This window comes from Bombina bombina, chromosome 10 (assembly GCF_027579735.1).
Source record: "Bombina bombina isolate aBomBom1 chromosome 10, aBomBom1.pri, whole genome shotgun sequence".
Taxonomy (NCBI): domain Eukaryota; kingdom Metazoa; phylum Chordata; class Amphibia; order Anura; family Bombinatoridae; genus Bombina; species Bombina bombina.
Window position 1 is genome coordinate 149,566,377 of NC_069508.1, and position 22,027 is coordinate 149,588,403.

The 22,027-nt window shown below is 36.3% G+C and overlaps 1 protein-coding gene across 5 annotated transcripts in view; it reads right to left on the reverse strand.

Moving 5' to 3' along the window:
* IL12RB2 (interleukin 12 receptor subunit beta 2) overlaps positions 1-22,027 on the reverse strand; it is a 163,165-nt gene that overhangs the window by 75,432 nt on the left and 65,706 nt on the right. For all 5 annotated transcript variants that reach the window (XM_053693381.1, XM_053693383.1, XM_053693382.1 and 2 more), the window contains 2 exons: positions 12,960-13,099; positions 8,393-8,540 (listed from right to left, as the gene is read on the reverse strand). In XM_053693381.1, coding sequence (XP_053549356.1) covers positions 8,393-8,540; positions 12,960-13,099 — 288 coding nt within the window. The remainder of the gene's footprint in view (positions 1-8,392; positions 8,541-12,959; positions 13,100-22,027) is intronic.

The following is a 22,027-nucleotide window of genomic DNA, read 5'->3' on the forward strand; positions in this document are numbered from 1 at the left end:
CAATTGGTATCCTTTGTTGAAGAGTAAAACTAGGTAAACTTAGGCCCAGTAATGCACTACTGATAGATAGCTGGTGATTGGTGGTTACAGATATACGCCCCTTGCCATTGGCTCACAAGATGTGTTCATCTAGCTCCCAGTAGTGCATTACTGCTCTTGAGCTTACCTAGGTTTACTCTCCAACAAAGGATATCAAGAAAACAAAGCCAAAAGTAAATTTGAAAGTTGTTTAAATTTGCAGGCTCTGTCTGAATAATAACAAAAAATAATGTTGACTTTTCTGTCCCTTAAAGATAGAAATTGCAAACTGGTTGGGTTTATTGTTGTTTATTTATAGTAAAAATATTTTTATGGAGATGTTTTCTATAACACAGCACCAGAATTTAACAAGCAAATATTTTTTAGCCGCCTAATAAGGCAGCTAAAAAATATTTGCTTATTAAATTAATTTGTTTCCTTTACTGTGTGACAAATATATAAAGTTATTGTCATAGCTGTCACAACCCTTACTGTGCACACTTTAGGGTTGCCCACAGAAGTGATGTCATATAATCTCCCAACATCCTCTGGGACACATTTTGAATCCTGTATATAACAGCTTGCTTCACAACCTGGCCATACTTTTAACCTTTTCTTAGCCCCCTTCAGCCTAGTTGATGAGTATAACAGCAAAAACACCAGGTTACTTGATTTGTGTTTTGTCCATTTGAAAAAGCTACCAGAATATGAAGAACCATCAGTGTTGTTTTAAACAAATATTTATAGTATCCAGATAAGGTGCGCACGTGTGCATCTGTGTGTAGCAAATAAGGTGTTAAACTTTTTGGAAAGTTTTTACACTCAGCCTCTAGTCTAGGTTATACAGGGCTGCCACTAGAAATGCTGGGACCCCTGACTTGACCATTGATCAGCCCCCCCTCCTTTGACATGTGCAATTTTTGACCAAGTGACTAAAACATATATGCACTTTATTCTTAAGTGTCTATTTAAACTTGGAAATGTTGTAAAGGTGGTAACATACAAACACACAGACACACTCATACACTGAAACAAACACACACACATACGGATTCACATATAGACACTCTAGCAGACACGCAAAGAAGCAGACACAGACACCCAAACAGACACTCAGCACTTGTTTACATTGCCCTGACAAGTAATGAGGTAAACTACAGTTTTGTAAAAAAAAGAAAATTTAGAAAACAAAATATGGAGTTCTGATTATCTTTTTGTAAAGGAAGATGCTAACTAAATGATGACAACAGCATGCAGTGGCTGAAAGGAAGGGCCCTGAACTACCTAAACAATAATTTAAAGGTTAAATGGTGGATTGGTGACTTCCGGAAAGGTCTCATTAGTCTCAAAGTCTGTAGAAAGATGTGAATAATTAGTAGTAAGGTCAAAATGTCCTAAAAAGGAACAGACAATGGACACACACACACAAACTCAAACTTGCACATACACCCAAGGAAACACCAACAGAGACAGCCTCAGAAAACACACAAATACATACACACACAGAGAGACAACCACATAAAACACAAAAAGACATACATACACACACCCTCACTGAGACATCCACAGAAAACACACAGACATACACACCCACCCTCACAGAGGCATCCAGAGAAAATACACAAAGACAAACATACACACACCCTCACAGACATCCACAGAAAATGCATAAAGACATACACACCCACCCTCAGAGAGACCCACAGAAAAAAAAAATACATACACACTCATAAATACACAAACCAAGCACAAAGACATGAACACAGACACCCACAGAAACACTCACAGGAGGAAACATTTATGCACCTTGAATCCCCTAAATCAACAGTGTGTGACATGCATGATAAAAAATTGCAGAAATTAAGAGATCACTTTTTAAAGAATCATATTTGTAAATGTGCAAACAAAAATAATTCTGTGAATTCAAAATTGTACATGATCTGGGTAGATGGCTAGATGAAGAAAAGTACATTTAAAAGGTTGACATGTGTTTGTTTGTTTTTTCCCCATTTTTCCAAACCAAGAGAACCACTTCAAATATAGTGTACAAATGTTCCCATCTGTCAGCTGTACTTAAGGATTTTGAAAATGTTGTACTCTATATGGTCTTGGTGGAACCATAAGCTGTGGTACTCATATCATTAGATCTGGTTAAATTCAGGATTTAGGCTTGTTAGTATGTATTTCAAAATTAAGCTGTCAGCTGTAGTGTAAACTGAACAGTTTTAAGTTAACCTGTCTCATTTCAAACACTGAGCAATCTTAGTCTGAGAGTATAACATTTTATGCAGATGTAAAAATCTTAGATAAAATGTCATGCATCTGGAAAGTCCTTGCATAAAGGGGCAGTAAACTGGAATATATATATATATGTGTATATATGTATATATAATGCATATCTGCCAAAAGGGCACCTACGATTGGTGTATTGAGGAGGAAGCATTTCTGCATGGTTTTAAATATAGAATTCATACAGCATTGTCAAATAATCATAAATACACTGCTGCTATAAAAATGTGTTTTTATGGACCCCTAGCCCCACCATACAACTACTACCACACTGAAGTTACAATCCAAAATTGCATAAAGAAATAAAAAACATTTGCTAAGTAAGTCCTACCTCCTCTGCAAATGAAAGTGATCTGCCGTCTGACTCAGGCACACACTGTACAAGCAAAGTGCCAAGTCTGTCTCACACTGTGCATAGTGGTTTAGTGCACACTCAGAAATCCTCTCAAATGCTAATACTTTACTCCTTGTAATAACATTTCCCATGCTCAATTAGCACTCTGCTGTAGTACCCACTGGTGGCTGCCAAAATTATTTTTATTTTTTTTAGTTCTTGCCTCATGGGGCCCCCCTGACCCATTGGGCCCCTCTGACCCATTGGGCCCCTGACAGGAGTCACCCCTGTCACCCCCTGATGGAGGCCCTGAGGTTATTACTTAGTTTTTATATCCCTTTTGATTCATTATTAGAGGTGGGTAGCAGAAAAAGATTCCAGGAAGTGCAGTAGAGGTGCTAATTCTGCTGGACCGTGCTGCTCATGTATTTGTGAACTATGTCTGGACTAATTAGTGTCTGATTGGTTTCAGCATTACTGACTGTGCAGGATCCCAGCCATTGCCCAATGACATCAAATATCTTGCATATGTGTGTATCTGTAGTCACCCCTGACATGAATGTCATAATGAAAAACATGCACAGGTACAAGTCTTTCCGAGGTCTTACTTATGTTTACCGTCCAGCTATTAAGTGCAAAGAGAAGACCTAAGTAATTTACAGATTAAACAGGTTTAATTTTATGTATGAAAGAATATGAATTAATAAAATATTGCACGCAATTCAAGTTTGTGTACACATGATACTGCAGTATGAGCATAACTGTCAAACAGGAAATTCCTTAAATGCTATTTGTGGAAATCAACAAGCCTAAGAAAAGAAAGAAGTGTATTTAAAGGGACAATCAAGTAAGAAAAAAAAAACTTTCATGATTTAAACAGGGCATGTAATTTTAAACAACTTTCCAATTTACTTTTATTACCAATTTTGCTTTGTTCCTTTGGTATTCTTAGTTGAAAGCTAAATCTAGGAGGTATATATGCTAATTTCTTAGACCTTGAAGGCCATCTCTAATCTGAAGGCATTTTGACAGTTTTTCACCACTAGAGGGCGTTAGTTCATGTTTTTCATATAGATAACATTGAGCTCAGGCACGTGAAGCTCCTAAGAGCAAGCACTGATTGGCTAAAAATGCAAGTCTGTCAAAAGAACTGAAATAAGGGGACAGTTTGCAGAGCCATAGATGCAAGGTAATCACAGAGGTAAAAAGTATATTATTATAACTGTATTGGTTATGCAAAATTGAGGAATGGGTAATAAATGGATTATCTAGCTTTTTAAATAATAAAAATGCTGGTGTTTACTGTCCCTTTAACTTTATTTTTCCCTAAAAAGTTCCATAAAAATAATTCAAATGCAATAAATTGACCTTCTTATCCTTTTTTGTTAGGATTTTATACACATTCTTTTAAATGAACACGCACACCCTTTCTGGATTATTGAACCTACTGAGTTTATAGGACAATTTGGATATTTTTATTAGGGACAACAATATATGAAATTAAAATTTACAAGAAAGCAGGTACATTAGTTCTTATAGGAAATAAAAACTGAAAAAGGTGCTAGAATTGCAAAGATAGAAAAGGAATAAAAAACGAAAATGAAAGCTGTGAGACTAATTTCACACCTAGGGTTGCAACCTTTAGTTCAGGCCAAACTCAAACACTCTTGTACTGTGTAAAAATATTTTTTGCAGAGTATGTAATAGCACATAAACACAAACGTGCACATAGATATTCACACTGTCACACACGCTCACACACACACACACATACTCTCACAAACACACACATACTCTCTCTCACACACACATACTCTCTCTCACACACACATACTCTCTCTCTCACACACACACACACACACACATACTCTCTCTCACACACACACATACTCTCTCACACACACACACATACTCTCTCACACACACACACATACTCTCTCACACACACACATACTCTCTCACACACACACACACTCACACTCTCACACACACATACATACTCTCACACACATACTCTCTCACACACACACACATACTCTCTCACACACACACACACACACACTCTCACACACATACTCTCTCTCACACACATACATACTCTCACACACACACACATACTCTCTTACACACACACACACATACTCTCTCACACACACACATACTCTCTCACACACACACATACTCTCTCACACACACACATACTCTCTCACACACACACACATACTCTCTCACACACACACACATACTCTCTCACACACACACACATACTCTCTCACACACACATACTCTCACACACACACACATACTCTCTCACACACACACATACTCTCTCACACACACACATACTCTCACACACACATACATACTCTCTCACACACACATACATACTCTCTCACACACACATACATACTCTCACACATACATACTCTCACACACACACACATACATACTCTCACACAAAGACAATAACTCTCTCACACACACTCACATTCTCTCTCCTTCACACACACAAATACACTCACTCTGGGTCATTCAAAGAGGTAGTAACTCTACTCACACCTTTGTCTGCATCCCCGGGAGTATCAAAAGGAAACTGATTAGATCATCTGAAAAAGGTGGTTGATGAATTGTATGAGAACAACAAGCTGCATTAGCAAAACTATAAAACTCATTATAGGCAACATTTGGAAATACGTTAGTAAAAAGCTAGGTTTTTGTCTTAGAGCCAGATATTTAAATAGTCGCCGGCTTGCAGAGAAATCTCACAAAATCTTTGGGGGCTTTATAGTGTAATGTATGTGTCTCTCCCTCCCTCACAAACAGCTCTCATACTAAAATGTGTCTTTATAAAAATATTTGAGGTACCTCACAGCACTGACAAGGCTTCTTAAAGGGACACAACCCAATTTTTTTCTTTCGTGATTCAGATAGAGCATGCAATTTTAAGCAACTTTCTAATTTACTCCTATTATCAATTTTTTTTCATTCTCTTGGTATCTTTATTTGAAAAGCACAAATGTAAGTTTAGACGCCGGCCCATTTTTGGTGAACAACCTGGGTTGTTCTTGCTGATTGGTGGATAAATTCACCCACCAATAAACAAGTGCTGTGCAGGGTACTGAACCAAAAAAAATTGCTTTGATGCCGTCTTTTTCAAATAAAGATAGCAAGAGAACAAAGACAAATTGCTAATAGGAGTAAACTAGAAAGTTGCTTAAAATTGCATACTCTATCTGAATCACAAAAGAAAAAAATTGGGTTCAGTGTCCCTTTAAGATAATACAATCTAGAGATCATTGGGCCTTTAAATGAGAATAATCTGGTTAACACTAAACCACCTCTTCTTTTGGTCACATGGACCTGCCACTAGACTTTTTCTAAATCATTTATACAATATAAGAAACCAGCCATGCCTGACGGCTGGCATCATTCTCCCCATAGACAGGGCAGAAGTTGTTTAGTGCTCTGCACTGGCCTGAACCACTACCTCCCTTTAACCTTAAAGGGACAGTATACACCAATTTTCATGTAACTGCATGTGATAGGCACTTCTATAAATAAGAATGCGCACAGATACTGATCTAAAAATCCAGTATAAAACTTTTTAAAGACTTACTTAGAAGCTCACAGTTTAGCACTGTTGAAAAGGTTAGCTGGAACACCCAATGAAAGGGGCTGTAAAACATGAACAGCAGACCCCCCTCCTTCCCTGCACACGAAAAGACAGATAATACAAACAGAAGCCACAGTAATCTGTAGACATCAGTATACATCTACAACTTTGGGGCTTGGTTAGAAATCTGAAAATCAGCACAATGTTATTAAAAAAATAAGCAAACTATACATTGTTACAAAAAACAACTCCCAGACGGTCTATATAAATGGATTGTCTACAAAACATTTATGTAAAGAAAAATCTAGTGTATAATGTCCTTTTAATCACCATCTTGCTAAATGTAAAATACGCTAACTATGCTGACCAGGATCCTCTAAAGCAATTAACCCTAACCACTACTACCCCACTGGAAAACAACTCATCTTATACCTCTCCTCTGCTCAACCCCCTCTCATGTCAACCCCTAATTCCACACCTCTAAATGTATCCACCTTTCTAAGATCCACCTGATTAAAATCCAACTCATCATCCCCATAACAAAATGCTGCTTAAACAAAGCAATTTGATAATAGAAGTAATTTGGCATTTTTTACAAATTGTTTGCTCTGTCTGAATCCTATAGAAAATGTTTGGGTTTCATATCCCTTTAAAACCAATACTTCTAAAGTTATAAACATAAAAACAGTTTTTTTTTAACCATTTCTAAAGTGTTCAGGCATTTCTCTCTTCAGTAGCAGGAACATTTTTCTTAAAGGGACAGTCAAGTCAAAATTAAACTTTCATGATTCAGATAGGGCAGGCAATTTCAACTTTTTACATTATTACTAATATCAATTTATCTTTGTTCTCTTGGTTTCTTTATTTGAAAAGGCTGGAATGTAAGCTTAGGAGCCGTCCCATTTTTAGTTCAGCACCTGGGTAGGGCTTGCTGATTGGTGGCTACATTTAGACACCAATCAGCAAGCTCTACCCAGCTGCTAAAACAAAAATGGGCCGGCTCCTAGGCTTGCATTCTTGCTTTTTCAAATAAAGATACCAGGAGAACAAAGAAAAATTGATAATTGAAGTAAATTAGAAAGTTGCTGAAATTTGCCTGCTCTATCTGAATCAAGAAAGTTTAATTTTGACTAGACTATCCCTTTAAGACATATGCCATGCTCTGAAATGTCTTATTATTCTTGCTTATTACTTGGAGTCACCATGTCAATTGTCTTCATGTCAAATTGTCAACATGTCCCTTAAAGGGACATTGTATAATATATTTTTATTTGCATAAATGTTTTGTAGATGATCCATTTATATAGCCCATCTGGGAGTGTTTTTGTAACAATGTATAGTTTTGCTTATTTTTTTAATAACATTCTGCTGATTTTCAGACTCCTAACCAAGCCCCACAGTGTCAGATGCATACAACCGTTTACAGACTCCTGCTGGCTCCTGTTTATGTTCTCTGTCTTTTCATATGCAGAGAAGAGGGAGAGGGGGGAGTGTCTTCTTCTTTTGTTTTCCCAGCCCCTTTCACTGGGTGTCCCTGCCAAACCTCCTCAACAGTGCTAAACAGGGAGCTTCTAAGTAAGTTTGTAAAAGGTTTTATACTGGATTTTTAGATCAGTATCTGTGCATATTCTCTTTTATAGTAGTGTATATTACATGCAATTACATGAAAATTGGTGTACACTGTCCCTTTAAGGGCAAATGTCACCATCTTCATAGTGAAACCAGGGACTAACCTGGTCCTGCCCAAGCTATGCCAGACCCCACCCTTTGCCCACCCCAACCACACTTAGAGAATAAACATCCACTTCTGTCACAGCTCCCCTCCCCCACCCCCCCTCACACACAAGTACTCCTCAATTCCAGTCCTGGAAAGCCACTAGGACCTTTTGTAAGGTACTATATTCTTATTGTGGCACAAAAACATTAAAAAACCATTAGATAAATAGGTTATTACATGGGTTTTTGAACCATTTGAAATTAGTTCAAATTCAAATATTGTATAAAAACGAATTCAAATCACTTTGCAAGAGAACTCTGATTGACTGTAATGGAACCCTAAATACTTTGATAGCCACACAACAATATTTATACATTTTAATTAGAATAATCTAGCACACATGCTTATATTTATCACTTACCGTCCTCTGGAGTCTGCTCTATCACAGAAATGCTCCAATTACTCCATTTTCCTTTATCTTCCAGAAATTTGCAGGAAGCTTGGAATTCATATTTGGAGAATGGCTGAAGATCTGTCAAAGTAAGATTCTTATGTATTGATGTTTCAACCTAAAATTTAAAGGGACAGTAAATGGGTTGGGTAGAGCATGACATGTTAAAGGGACAGTCTAGACCAAAATCAGATAGGGCATGTAATTTTAAACAATTTTCCAATTTACTTTTATCACCAATTTTGCTTTGTTCTCTTGGTATTCTTAGTTGAAAGCTTAACCTAGGAGGTTCATATGCTAATTTCTTAGACTTTGAAGGCCACCTCTTTTCAGAATGCATTTTAACAGTTTTTCACCACTAGAGGGTGTTAGTTCACGTATTTCATATAGATAACACTGTGCTCGTGCACATGAAGTAATCTGGGAGCAGGCACTGATTGGCTAAACTGCAAGTCTGTCAAAAGAACTGAAATAAAGGGGCAGTTTGCAGAGGCTTAGATACAAGATAATCACAGAGGTTAAAAGTATATTAATATAACTGTGTTGGTTATGCAAAACTGGGGAATGGGTAATAAAGGGATTATCTTTTAAAACAATAAAAATTCTGGTGTAGACTGTCCCTTTAAACATCTTTCCAATTTACTTCTATTATTAATTTTGATTAGTTCTCTTTTGTATCCTCTGTTAAAAAGTAGGCCTAGGCAAGCTTGGGAGCGTGCACGTGTCTTTATCCATCTGACAGCATTGTTTGCAATAATGTTTACAGCATTGTTATACATAGTTTCAAAACACTGCTTTCATAGACTGCTAAAAACACAGGAATAGTCCTAAGCTCCTATCAACCTATGTAGGTTTTCACTTCAACAAAGGATACCAAGAGAACAAAGAAAATGTAATAAAAGACGTGAATTGTAACAGTTAAGTTGCTTGAAACTGCGTGCTCTATCTGAAGCATGAACGGGAGTACAAACTCAATCATAATTTATACAGGCCCCTCATTTTTCTCTCCAAATGTATCAGTTTATTAAAAAAATAACAGAACTAATCAACACAATATAATTGAGCTTTTTTTTCTTTGTTTTTTTCTTCAAATCATCACATGATCAAATTTTTTTGACAATTTAACTTGCTGTCCCTAATATACAACATTAGTTTTCCTTAAAGGGACACTGAACCCAAATTTTTTCTTTTGTAATTCAGATAGAGCATGCAATTTTAAGCAACTTTCTAATTTGCTCCTATTATCATTTTTTCTTCATTCTCTTGCTATCTTTATTTGAAAAAGAAGGCATCTAAGTTATTTTTTGGTTTCAGTACTCTGGACAGCACTTTTTTATTGGTGGATGAATTTATCCACCAATCAGCAAGGACAGCCCAGGTTGTTCACCAAAAATGGGCCGGCATCTAAACTTCCATTTGTGCATTTCAAATAAAGATACCAAGAGAATGAAGACAATTTGATAATAGGAGTAAATTAGAAAGTTGCTTAAAATTTCATGCTCAATCTGAATCACGAAAGAAAAAATTTGGGTACAGTGTCCCTTTAAATTGTCATGACACCTGGTGTTTTTCTTCCATGATTCAGGTGGAGCATACAATTTTAAACCACTTTCCAATTTACTTCTGTTATCAAATTTGCTTCATTCTGATTTGATCCTTAGTTGAAGGAGCTGCATTGAACTACTGAGAGCCATCGGAACACATTGGGTGAGCCAATGACAAAGGGTACATGGGTGTACTCACCAATCAGCAGCTAGCTTCCAGTATACCTTTAGTATACCTAAATATGCTTTTCAACAAAGGATAGCAAAAAAGAGATAGAGGTAAACTGGATAACAGAAGTAAACTGAACAGCTGGTTATTTATTTATTTAAAGGACCACTAAATAAAGTAGTATTGCATAACTGACAAATACATAATAAAAACACAATGCAATACCACTTACATTGAACTTAAAATAAGTAGTAGATTTTATTTTCTGGCAAATTTTGAATTCAACCCCCTTGTATCATGTGACATGATGATATCATGTGTGATCAGCCAACCACAAAACTCATATACACTATGTACTCTTGCACATGCTTGGTATAAGTTGGTGCCTCAGAAAGTGTGCCTATAAAAAGATTTGATAATGAAAGTTGTCATGAAGAGTTCATGATTTTAGGATGTCGAGGTTAATACTAATTTTCTTTTTCTGCTGTGTCCTACATTTCCATGTTATTTACAACTTCTTATCAGAACTATATAAAAAGGCAATTATTTGTATTTTTTTACATCTGATGAACCATATACCAGATGCAATTCCTTCTTCTCAGGAGTAGTCTTTATGGGTCAGCTGCCAACACAGAGTGACAGAACAGTTTCCTCCATAAAGACACAAACCTGAGGTTGCTGAGGTGACACTCCTTTAAAGCATGTTTTAATCACTCTTATGTTACTGGGTGACCAAATATAACGGACATGCCATGTTAGGTATCAAAATAATCCTCATAATGTCACAATGGGATTGCTTATACGTGTTTGTGTGCTGTATTTAAATTTACAATTTCAGCCAGGGCTTGCAATTTGGTATATGGCCTGCCATAAAAAGAGGTGGCTACCTTCCTTGTCCACTCTGGAAGGGGCCTGGTCAGAAACCTGCCCTCAGGGGGGAAATGTATTAAATGGTGAATTAAAGGGACACTGAACCCACATTTTTTCTTTTGTGATTCAGATAGAGCATGCAATTTTAAGCAACTTTCTAATTTACTTATATTATAAAATTTTCTTCATTCTCTTGGAATCTTTATTTGAAATGCAAGACTGTAAGTTTAGATGCCGGCCCATTTTTGGTGAACAAACTGGGTTGTTCTTGCTGATTGGTGGATAAATTCACCTACCAAAAAACAAGAGCTGTCCAGGGTTCTGAACTAAAAAAAATAGCTTAGATGCCTTATTTTTCAAGATAGCAAGAGAATGAATAAAAATTGATAATAGGAGTAAATTAGAAAGTTGCTTGAAATTGCCTGCTCTATCTGAATCACGAAAGAAAAAAATTGTGTTCAGTGTCCCTTTAAACAAAATAATATTGTCTTTCACATGGGAAGCTAGTGCAGCATCCATTTCCATTTCCCTGGGACAGAAACTATTCTGGTAAAGTAAAGGCTGTGACACACTGCAAGCGGAGCGACGCGCAGCGTGTAGATGCAGCTGTGCGCGCCCAGTGTGTCTTGCCTTTTCATCTCTGAGCACTCTGCTGCGTCAGGTCCCGTAGCTAAGCGCTCAGAGATGAAATATTTGAACTTCAGAAGCGATGCGACGCGGAGCAAAGCAGCTGCTTTGCCTCGCGCCGCATCGCTTGCAGTGTGTAACAGCCTTTATAGGTTGTGTTATATTTTTTCCATTTCATTTTAAAACTGTTTGGCTTCGTGTTATTGTGTATGTTAACTCCTTTTTTTATATAAATGACTCTTTTTGTACATAATAAATAATACTTTATTCTATGTTTGCCTTTGTCTAATATTTCTATCACGTTACTGGAGAGACTGTTAATAACAATATTCTGGGTTTTTTAGATTGATTTAATCTGGTTGTCTGAGTTTTTCTTTAGGATTTGCCATATAATAATCTTTAAGTGGTGGCAGCAGAGATAGTTTGGTGTGGGTGGTATTAAAGGGGAATTTGAGCATTTTACTGGGTCTAGTACAGACTAGAGAGAGTTTGTTAACCCTTGCACCCAATGAACTAAGTCACATGTTTGCTAGCAGTGGCTATACTGTGATAAACTGGTTAAGGTGGAAAGAGTTTGTTAACCATTTCTGTGACTAACTGGTGACTGTTGCAGGCTTGGTTAACCCCTGTATGTCACAGAAGTAAGTTGGATTATTTTTTAAAAATTACATGGTCTGTGTGTCTTAAAGTGCTCATTTTTTAAACAATATTTTTATGTTTACTTTTATTTAATATATTTTTTTACTTAAAGGGCCATTATACACTCATTTTTTCTTTGCATAAATGTTTTGTAGATGATCTATTTATAAAGCCCATAAAGTTTGTTTTATGTATAATTTTGCTTATTTTTAAATAACATTGCTCTGATTTTCAGACTCCTAACCAAGCCCCAAAGTTTTATTTGAATACTGTCAGCTACCTTCTCCTGCTTGCTCCTGTTTGTGTAAATGGTCTTTTCATATGCAAAAGAAGGGGGAGGGGGGATGTCTTATTTCCCACTTGTAGTGGGCTTTCCAACTGCCTTTTCAACAGAGCTAAAATGAAAGCTACTAAGTAAGTTTTTAAACCGTTTTATACTGGATTTTTATATCAGTATCTGTGCATCTTATTCTTTATAGTACTGTCTATTACATGAAGTTATATGAAAATGAGTGTATACTGTCCCTTTAAGCAGCACTGTCTCATATGCTTTTAATCATGAAAGTTTAATTTTGACTTAAATTAGGCAGTTTAGCAAACAATTTAGCAAACATTGAAAACATACAATTTAAAATATGGCTGGAAAAATGCTTATAGATAACAGACTTGTAGTGGAATAAAATCTTACCATTTGCCAGGTGTTGTCTTCAACAAGCCGATATCTCAGCCTAAAGTATGAAGTGCTTTGAGGAGCGCGGGGGCTCACAGTACAGATATTTGATGAATTGTGGAATTCTATAAATATATCCTGTGGTGGATCAGGTTTCACTAAAAGAAAATAAAACTACATTTAGCTTCTGTAATATTCCTTTAAGTACTTAGTGGTTTTGTAGCAACAGAACAGTAGCTATAAACTCTAAAATTATCTTTCAGAGCAATACTTAACCCCATCACTGCTAAGCCTTTTTCATGCCTCTGTTTTTTTAAGCTTGCATTTAGACTTTATTGTAAGTCATATATTAATAACTCACAAAATAAATATATTGTTTTTTTTCAGTAGGCCCAGCAGATTCAGAAGATACTATTATGATATGTAATGTTGTCAGAAGACTGCAATTAAACAAAAGTAAAAAATAAATAAATGTATATTTTTGTTAATATTTTAGTAAATAACACAGAAAATAGCAAGTTGACTACTGTTGCTACTGGTAGGGAAGTCAGATTTGAAAAAGGGGTCTTTATGGGTTTTGGCGTTACAATGTAAACTAGATGGGTCCATTTGTGCCAGTACAGAAATAAATGCACATTTATTTGCTGGGTGATCCCTTTTTACCACAGTGATCTGCTAGCTATATGGAAAAATAACTCCATATTTAATATGTGGGGGGCTTTTTTATTATTATAAGATACATTTAATTGGGTATCTCTAGACATTTCCGAATATTTTAGTGAGCCCCTAAAGATCCTCCCTCAAGATTTTTTTTTTATGTTTATTATTATTTGTTGTGTTTTTGAAAGAGAAGGCTATGAATGTCTGTGGCTAATAAGGAATTGAGGTTTTTGAAAACACTTTTGGCAATGTCACCAGCACTCACTTGAAGCCTTGGGAGTACCGCCCACTATATCATCACCAATCATAGCTTGTCATGTGGAAGAACGCCGACATCAGCAGCGAATGATGACTACCGTGGGTCTTCATATGCACAAAGGCAGCAATGCGAATATTGAAAACGGCATTGAAGCAGTTAAGTACGCAAAAACATTTTTCAAATATTAATGCAGTTTATTTTGATCCTGAATATAACAGTAAGTGCACGTCTGCGTACAACTGGACCTGCTAGGGACTAATCGTTCGCTGGATGACAAGCAAAACTCCCTCTACACTATTGGTGGATCATAACAGACCCCAGGCACATACAAATAACGTTTTTATCAGTACAGGAACATGTAAGTGCATGAAACCGTTAATTAAAAAAGCTAGAAAAAAATAGAAATAGGATGGAGGAAAGAGAAAGTCATGCAACGCATTTTGCACAAGAATTTTGATGAAATGTAAAGGAATTAGAATGAAATATCATAGCTAAGATACTACAATTCCATTAAAAGTGTATGAACAAAGAACACAACATGATCATAGCTTATACCCTAAATCACACTTTGGTTCACCCCTTACACTTACAAGTAAAGTTACTTTCAAAATTATGGGAATATATTTTTGTTTTGGTTTTGTTTTTGCACAAAAATAATTCAAGAATTCACTTTCATGTGAACTGGCAGAAAGCCAAACCAGAAATTCACACTTCTAAAATTTTCATACACAACAAATAAATTCCACAAGTCTGCAAATTTCTTTATAGAGCTACAGAAAAAAAAAAGGAAATGGTGTGGGCAATGGAGCATTTTAAACAGTTAAAACTAACTAATACAATGGTCTAAAAGTAAAATTACAAAAAAAACTGTGGGCTATATTACAAGCTGAGCGCAAAATATTGCTTCCGCAAAAGCAATATTTGTGCTCAACTTAGTGATACAAGAGCACAAAAATGTGGGCTGGTATTACAAATAAAGCACAATGCGAACATGACCTTGCATTCGCATTGCACGGAAGCATTGCACTCATGAGAGTGCGCTTCCATAGGCTCCAGTAGGAGCGTCGTTCTTATGCCATCAGACACGGCGTGAGAACCTAGCGCAGCAAAGGGGGTAAGTCGCGGAGCGATAGCCAGCAAATATATATGTATATGACTATATACATATATATTTGTGTTAAAATGTGTATATACACATAGTAACACATAAATATATAAGTATATAAGCATATACATATATTTATAGTGAACACACAGTCCCCATAGACTGCAATGTAAAGGCACTTCAGTGCCGTTTAAGTTCAAACACCAAATTTGCCTGTTTACGGGCGCAAGATAAATTAGCGCTCAACTTCCAATGCAGCCCTATATGACTTTAAAATGTATCATTTATAGGAGAAAATTAGAGATATGTTAAAGGGATATCAAAATTAAACTTACATGGCTCAGATGCATAATGCAATTTTAAAATACTTTACAATGTATTCCTATTAGCAAATGTACTCTTTTTTTCTTGGTATCCTTTGTTGAAAAGCATACCTAGTTAGGTTTAGGAGAAGCAATACGCAGCTGGGAGTTAAAGGGACTTAAAACCCAATTTGTTTTCTTTCAGGATTCAGATGGTACATACAAATTTAAACAACTTTCCAAGTTACTTCTATTTTCAAATTTGCTTCATTCCCTTGATATCCTTTGCTAAAGGAACAGCAATGCATTACTGAGAGCTAGCTGAACATATCTAGTCAGTCAATCTCAAGAGACAAATGTGTGCAGGCACCAATCACCAGCTAGCTCCCATTAGTGTAGCATATGTACATATTATTTTTCAACAATAGATACCAAGAGAACAAAGTACACTTTAAAATATTAGTGAATTTGAAAGCGTCTTAAATTACATGCTCGATCTGAATCATGCAAGTTTAATTTTTGACTTTCCTATCCCTTTAACTGCTTTTTTTGGGGTGGGGGGGGCAATGCCCATTTCCCTCTTTTCATTGGCTCACCAGATGAGTTCAACGAGCTTCAGTAGTACATTGCTGCTCAGGACTTGGCTTTGCAGAGGTTAAATATATTTATGCAAGCAATAGCGCAATAATAAAATGCTAAAGCATAGTAAAGCATTTTCATTTTTACCTTTTTGTCCCTTTAACAAGACTCAATCAGTTGCACTGGTTACTTAATAACTACTCTGCTTAAAAGGGACACGAAACCCAAAACATTTCTTTCATGATTCAGAAAGAGCATACGATTTTAAACAACTTTCCAATTTACTTCTATTGTTTAATTTGCTTCCTTCTCTTGTCATCCTTGACTGAAAGGTTTATCTATGAAAGCTCAGGAGCAGCAGAGAATCTAGGGTCTAGCTGCTGATTGGTGGCTGCATATATATACTGATTGTCATTGGCTCACTCATGTGTTCAGTTAGAAACCAGTAGTGCATTGCTGCTCATTCAACAAATGATACCAAGAGAATGAAACAAATTTGATAATAGAAGTAAATTGGAAAGTTGTTTAAAATTGTATGTTCTACCGAAATCATGAAAGAAAAATATTGGGTTTATATCCCTTTAAGTAGTGTCAGTGTAACTAAATGTACAGTGTAATGTAACATTACTGCTACTTATACTACACAGGTAAGATTTTCAGCAAAGGATACCAAGAACTGAAAATCAAATACTCTATTTGAATCATAAAAGCTTAATTTTGCTTTTCATGTCGCTTTAAAGCGACAGTAAACACCTTGTAATTAAAATACATTTCTGCTATGTTGCTATAGAATAACACACCAGCAAATGGTTTTAAAACAAATTAACATCCTTTTACTAAAATAATTTTTTAAAATCCAAACTCACCCACAATTTGCCTTATTTGGAGGAGTTAATCTGGGCTTTAGTCACCAGACAAAAGGTTTAAGGGACGATTTATCATAGTTTGAGCAGACATGATCCGCTGTAGCGATCATGGGGTCGATCCGATAAAAATCGTCGCCTGCAAAAGCCGGCGACGCCAATATTTACGCTGGTTTGGTATCACATATACGGCGTAACCTAGAAGTTACGCGCCTATATTTCTGCCGTCGCCCGTAGTTTTTTGGGCTATAGGCAGGTATACCAAACCAGCGCAGTTTGGTATCCAATATGCAGCGTAAGGACTTACGTGGCGAAAATGGAGAAAACTTACTCCATTTTCACCTCACCACAAAAAGCAGCCGTAAGAAGCCTTACGCTGACTATTGGAGCCCCGTAACTCCCTAAACTGGCTGCTAAAATAAACCTAACACCTAACGCATGCGCAATGTCTATCTCCCTGTCAACCGCGATCTTCTAAAATAAACCTAACACCTAACGCATGCGCAATTTCTATCTACCTGTCAACCGCGATCCCCCCCCCGAAATCCCTAATAAAGTTATTAACCTCTAAACCGCCGCTCCCGGACCCCGCCGCCATCTACATAAACTAACCCCCTACTGTGAGCCCCTAAAACCGCCGCCATCTACCTTATCTATCCCCTAATTAGAACCCCTTACACCGCTGTCATCTACCTTATCTATCCCCTAATCTGACCCCTTACACCGCCGCCACCTATATAAAAATTATTAACCCCTAATCTAATCCCCCTATACCGCCGCCAGCTATATTAATATTATTAACCCCTAATGTAAGCCCCTTACACCGCCGCCATCTCTATTAAAATGATTAACCCCTAATTTAATCTACCTACCCCGCCGCCAGCTATATTATCTATATTAACCCTAAGTATATTATAGTTAATATAGGTATTACATTATATATATTAACTATATTAACCCTAATTATATTAAGGTTAATATAGTTAATATAGTTACTATAGTATTTATATTAACTAAATTAACTCTATCTAACCCTAACACCCCTAACTAAATTTATATTAAATTAATCTAATTCATTTATAAACTAAAATATTCCTATTTAAATCTAAATACTTACCTATAAAATAAACCCTAAGATAGCTACAATATAATTAATAATTACATTGTAGCTATGTTAGGGTTAATATTTAATTTACAGGTAAATTGTTAATTATTTTAACTAGGTATAATAGCTATTAAATAGTTATTAACTATTTAATATCTACCTAGTTAAAATAATTACCCAATTACCTGTAAAATAAATCCTAACCTAAGTTACAAATACACCTTACACTATCAATAAATTAAATAAACTACAAACATCTATCTAAAAATACAATTAAATTAACTAAACTAAATTACAAAAAAAACAAACACTAAATTACAAAAAATAAAACAAAGATTACAAGATTTTTAAGCTAATTACACCTATTCTAAGCCCCCTAATAAAATAATAAAGCCCCCAAAATAAAAAAAATTCCCTGCCCTATTCTAAATTAAAAAAAGTTCAAAGCTCTTTACCTTACCAGCCCTTAAAAGGGCCTTTTGTGGGGCATGCCCCAAAGAATTCAGCTCTTTTGCATACAAATACAATACCCCCCCCATTACAACCCACCACCCACATACCCCTATTCTAAAACCACCCAAACCCCCCTTAAAAAAGGCTAACACTACCCCCCTGAAGATCTCCCTACCTTGTCTTCACCACACCGGGCTGAACTCCTGATCCGATCCGGGCGATGTCTTCCTCCAAGCGGCAAAGAAGAATTCTTCCTCCGGCGATGTCTTCCTCCAAGCGGCAAAGAAGAATTCTTCCTCCGGCGACGTCTTCCTCCAAGCGGCAGCAAAGTCTTCATTCTTCCGGCGGCATCTTCAATCTTCTTTCTTCGCTCTGCCGCCGCGGAGCATCCATCCCGGCCGACGACTGAACGATGAATGAGGTACCTTTAAATGACCTCATCCAAGATGGCGTCCGCCGAATTCCGATTGGCTGATAGGATTCTATCAGCCAATCGGAATTAAGTTAGAAAAATCTGATTGGCTGATTGAATCAATAGTGAAAAAGGGTGTGTATACAAGCGCTAAGGTAATCCCCAAGCTGTATCCAAACAGAGATCCTAACCAACCTCCAAAAAATATGCACAAGTAGTAAGAAGTGAATACAGCGCCAACAAGAGGCCAAGGGATAAATATACTCACAGAGAGATAAAAGAAGATTATTTAATGAACCATGTTAAAAAGCATCAGTAATAAAAGACTATATATAAAAAATGTAAAAAGCACATATAAATAAAATTACAAATACAAGAATATCTTACAGAAGCGGCTCAAAGGGCCAAAGCTGATAATTACAATAAAAACAGAGGTAATAACAGGTGATCAGTGTGAGTGGTACACCAGAATAAGAGTGTATACTAATAAAACAGAATTAGCCTAAGTACAACTGTAGCAAGTGCATCAAGCAAAAAACTAATAAACAATAATACAAACAATAGTGTTCAAAATTAGTGTTACAAAAATAGTGTTCCAAAAAATAGAAAAATGCACTGCAGTGCAAAAAAAGGGGGGTAGCAAAATAATTGTATAGATACGATCAAGTAGTGAGTGAGTGCAAATGGATATAAAAATGCTAGCTACTTAATCCAGTGAGGTTAAGATATAATTAAATAAAATACACAATATGCAATAACATAAAAAATAAAATATAATCCAAAAAAGTGTTCAAAAAGTTGATCAACAAATGTTAGTGAAGAACAAAAATAAGTCAATCAAAACTAAAAAATGGAAAAAAAGGGTGATGAAAATCAAGGTGAAAGTGAGGAAATTGATTCCTTCCAATGTTAGTTACTTTAACAGATCCAAATGCCTGAGTGTGGTTGCTGAAGTAGCTGATTGGATCCTAGCACCTGTCAGCTGCTCCTATGGTATCCTAAAAAGTGTCCCAATATGTCAACGCGTTTCTGCCCTCAAAAAAGGGCCTTTCTCAAGACTAATTTTGAACACTATTGTTTGTATTATTGTTTATTAGTTTTTTGCTTGATGCACTTGCTACAGTTGTACTTAGGCTAATTCTGTTTTATTAGTATACACTCTTATTCTGGTGTACCACTCACACTGATCACCTGTTATTACCTCTGTTTTTATTGTAATTATCAGCTTTGGCCCTTTGAGCCGCTTCTGTAAGATATTCCTGTATTTGTAATTTTATTTATATGTGCTTTTTACATTTTTTATATATAGTCTTTTATTACTGATGCTTTTTAACATGGTTCATTAAATAATCTTCTTTTATCTCTCTGTGAGTATATTTATCCCTTGGCCTCTTGTTGGCGCTGTATTCACTTCTTACTACTTGTGGCTGATTGAATCAGCCAATCAGATTCAAGTTCAATCCGATTGGCTGATCCAATCAGCCAATCAGATTGAGCTCGCATTCTATTGGCTGATCTTTTTTTAATTTAGAATAGGGCAGGGAATTTTTTTTATTTTGGGGGCTTTATTATTTTATTAGGGGGCTTAGAATAGGTGTAATTAGCTTAAAAATCTTGTAATCTTTTTTTTATTTTTTGTAATTTAGTGTTTGTTTTTTTTTGTAATTTAGTTTAGTTAATTTAATTGTAATTTTAGATAGATGTTTGTAGTTTATTTAATTTATTGATAGTGTAGGTGTATTTGTAACTTAGGTTAGGATTTATTTTACAGGTAATTGGGTAATTATTTTAACTAGGTAGATATTAAATAGTTAATAACTATTTAATAGCTATTATACCTAGTTAAAATAATTAACAATTTACCTGTCAAATAAATATTAACCCTAACATAGCTACAATGTAATTATTAATTATATTGTAGCTATCTTAGGGTTTATTTTATAGGTAAGTATTTAGATTTAAATAGGAATATTTTAGTTTATAAATGAATTAGATTAATTTAATATAAATTTAATTAGGGGTGTTAGGGTTAGATAGAGTTAATATAGTTAATATAAATACTATAGTAACTATATTAACTATATTAACCCTAATATAATTAGGGTTAATATAGTTAATATATATAATGTAATACTATATTAACTATAATATACTTAGGGTTAAATAGATAATATAGCTGGCGGCGGGGTAGGTAGATTAAATTAGGGGTTAATCATTTTAATAGAGATGGCGGCGGTGTTAGGGGCTTACATTAGGGGTTAATAATTTTAATATAGATGGCGGCGGTGTTAGGGGCTCACTTTAGGGGGTTATAGATATAATATAGCTGGCGGCGGGGTACGGGAGCGACGGTTTAGGGGTTAACAACTTTATTAGGTTGCGGCGGGGTACGGGAGCGGCGGTTTAGGGGTTAATAGCTTTTTTATTGTTAGGATAGTGAGGGGGGATAGCGGATAGAGGGTTAGACGTGTCGGGCTATGTTAGGGAGGCGTGTTAGACGTGTCGGGCTATGTTTAGGAGGCGTGTTAGACAGTGCGGGTGATTTAGATTTTAGTCAGGTTTTATAGGCGCCGGCAGTTTCTAACGTGGCGCAAGTCACTGGCGACTCCAAAAATCTGTACTTACGCAGATTTATGGACATCGCTGGTTTGTGAGACTTGCGCCACTTTAGCAAGTGACGGCGCCGCATATTGGATGGCTCGAGTTGCGAGCTGAAACTGCGGGCGACGTGGGTTCCCTCGCTTGCGCCGCAAACTGCGATCTATATCGGATCGCGCCCCTAGTCCGCCGCACATCGATAAATGCATACGCTGTCGGCATTTATCATTGCACAAGCAGTTCTCGTCAAATGCTTGTGCAATTCCGCCCCCTGCAGATTTGCAGCAAATCAGCCCCTAGCAGGGGGTTTCAATCAACCCAATCGTATTCGATTGAGCTAATTGCTGTTTACCACTTCAGAGGTGGCGGACGAGTCAAGCAGCAGTGGTCTTAAGACCGCTGCTTCTTAACGCCAGTTTCCGGCGAGCCTAAAGGCTCGCGCGGAAACTGCAGCATTAACAGGTTGATAAATCGACTCCTAAGAGTCATATTGTTGATATCAAGTCCATTGTTTTGCAGATGTTACCAGGTAAAGCCAGTTAGGGAAATATATGTAGAAGGGCTAGCCTTGATATGTCAGCAGGGTGCTTTTCAAGTTCTGAGAATTAGTATATCCTCAGTTGTTGTTTTTTTTAAGTTAAATTACATGAAAAGGGGGCAAAACAACAACAATACAATAAAAGTATATTGCAAAGTTGTTTTATTACACATATCTAAACATTTTATAAACAAGTCTCAAGGTGTTCACTG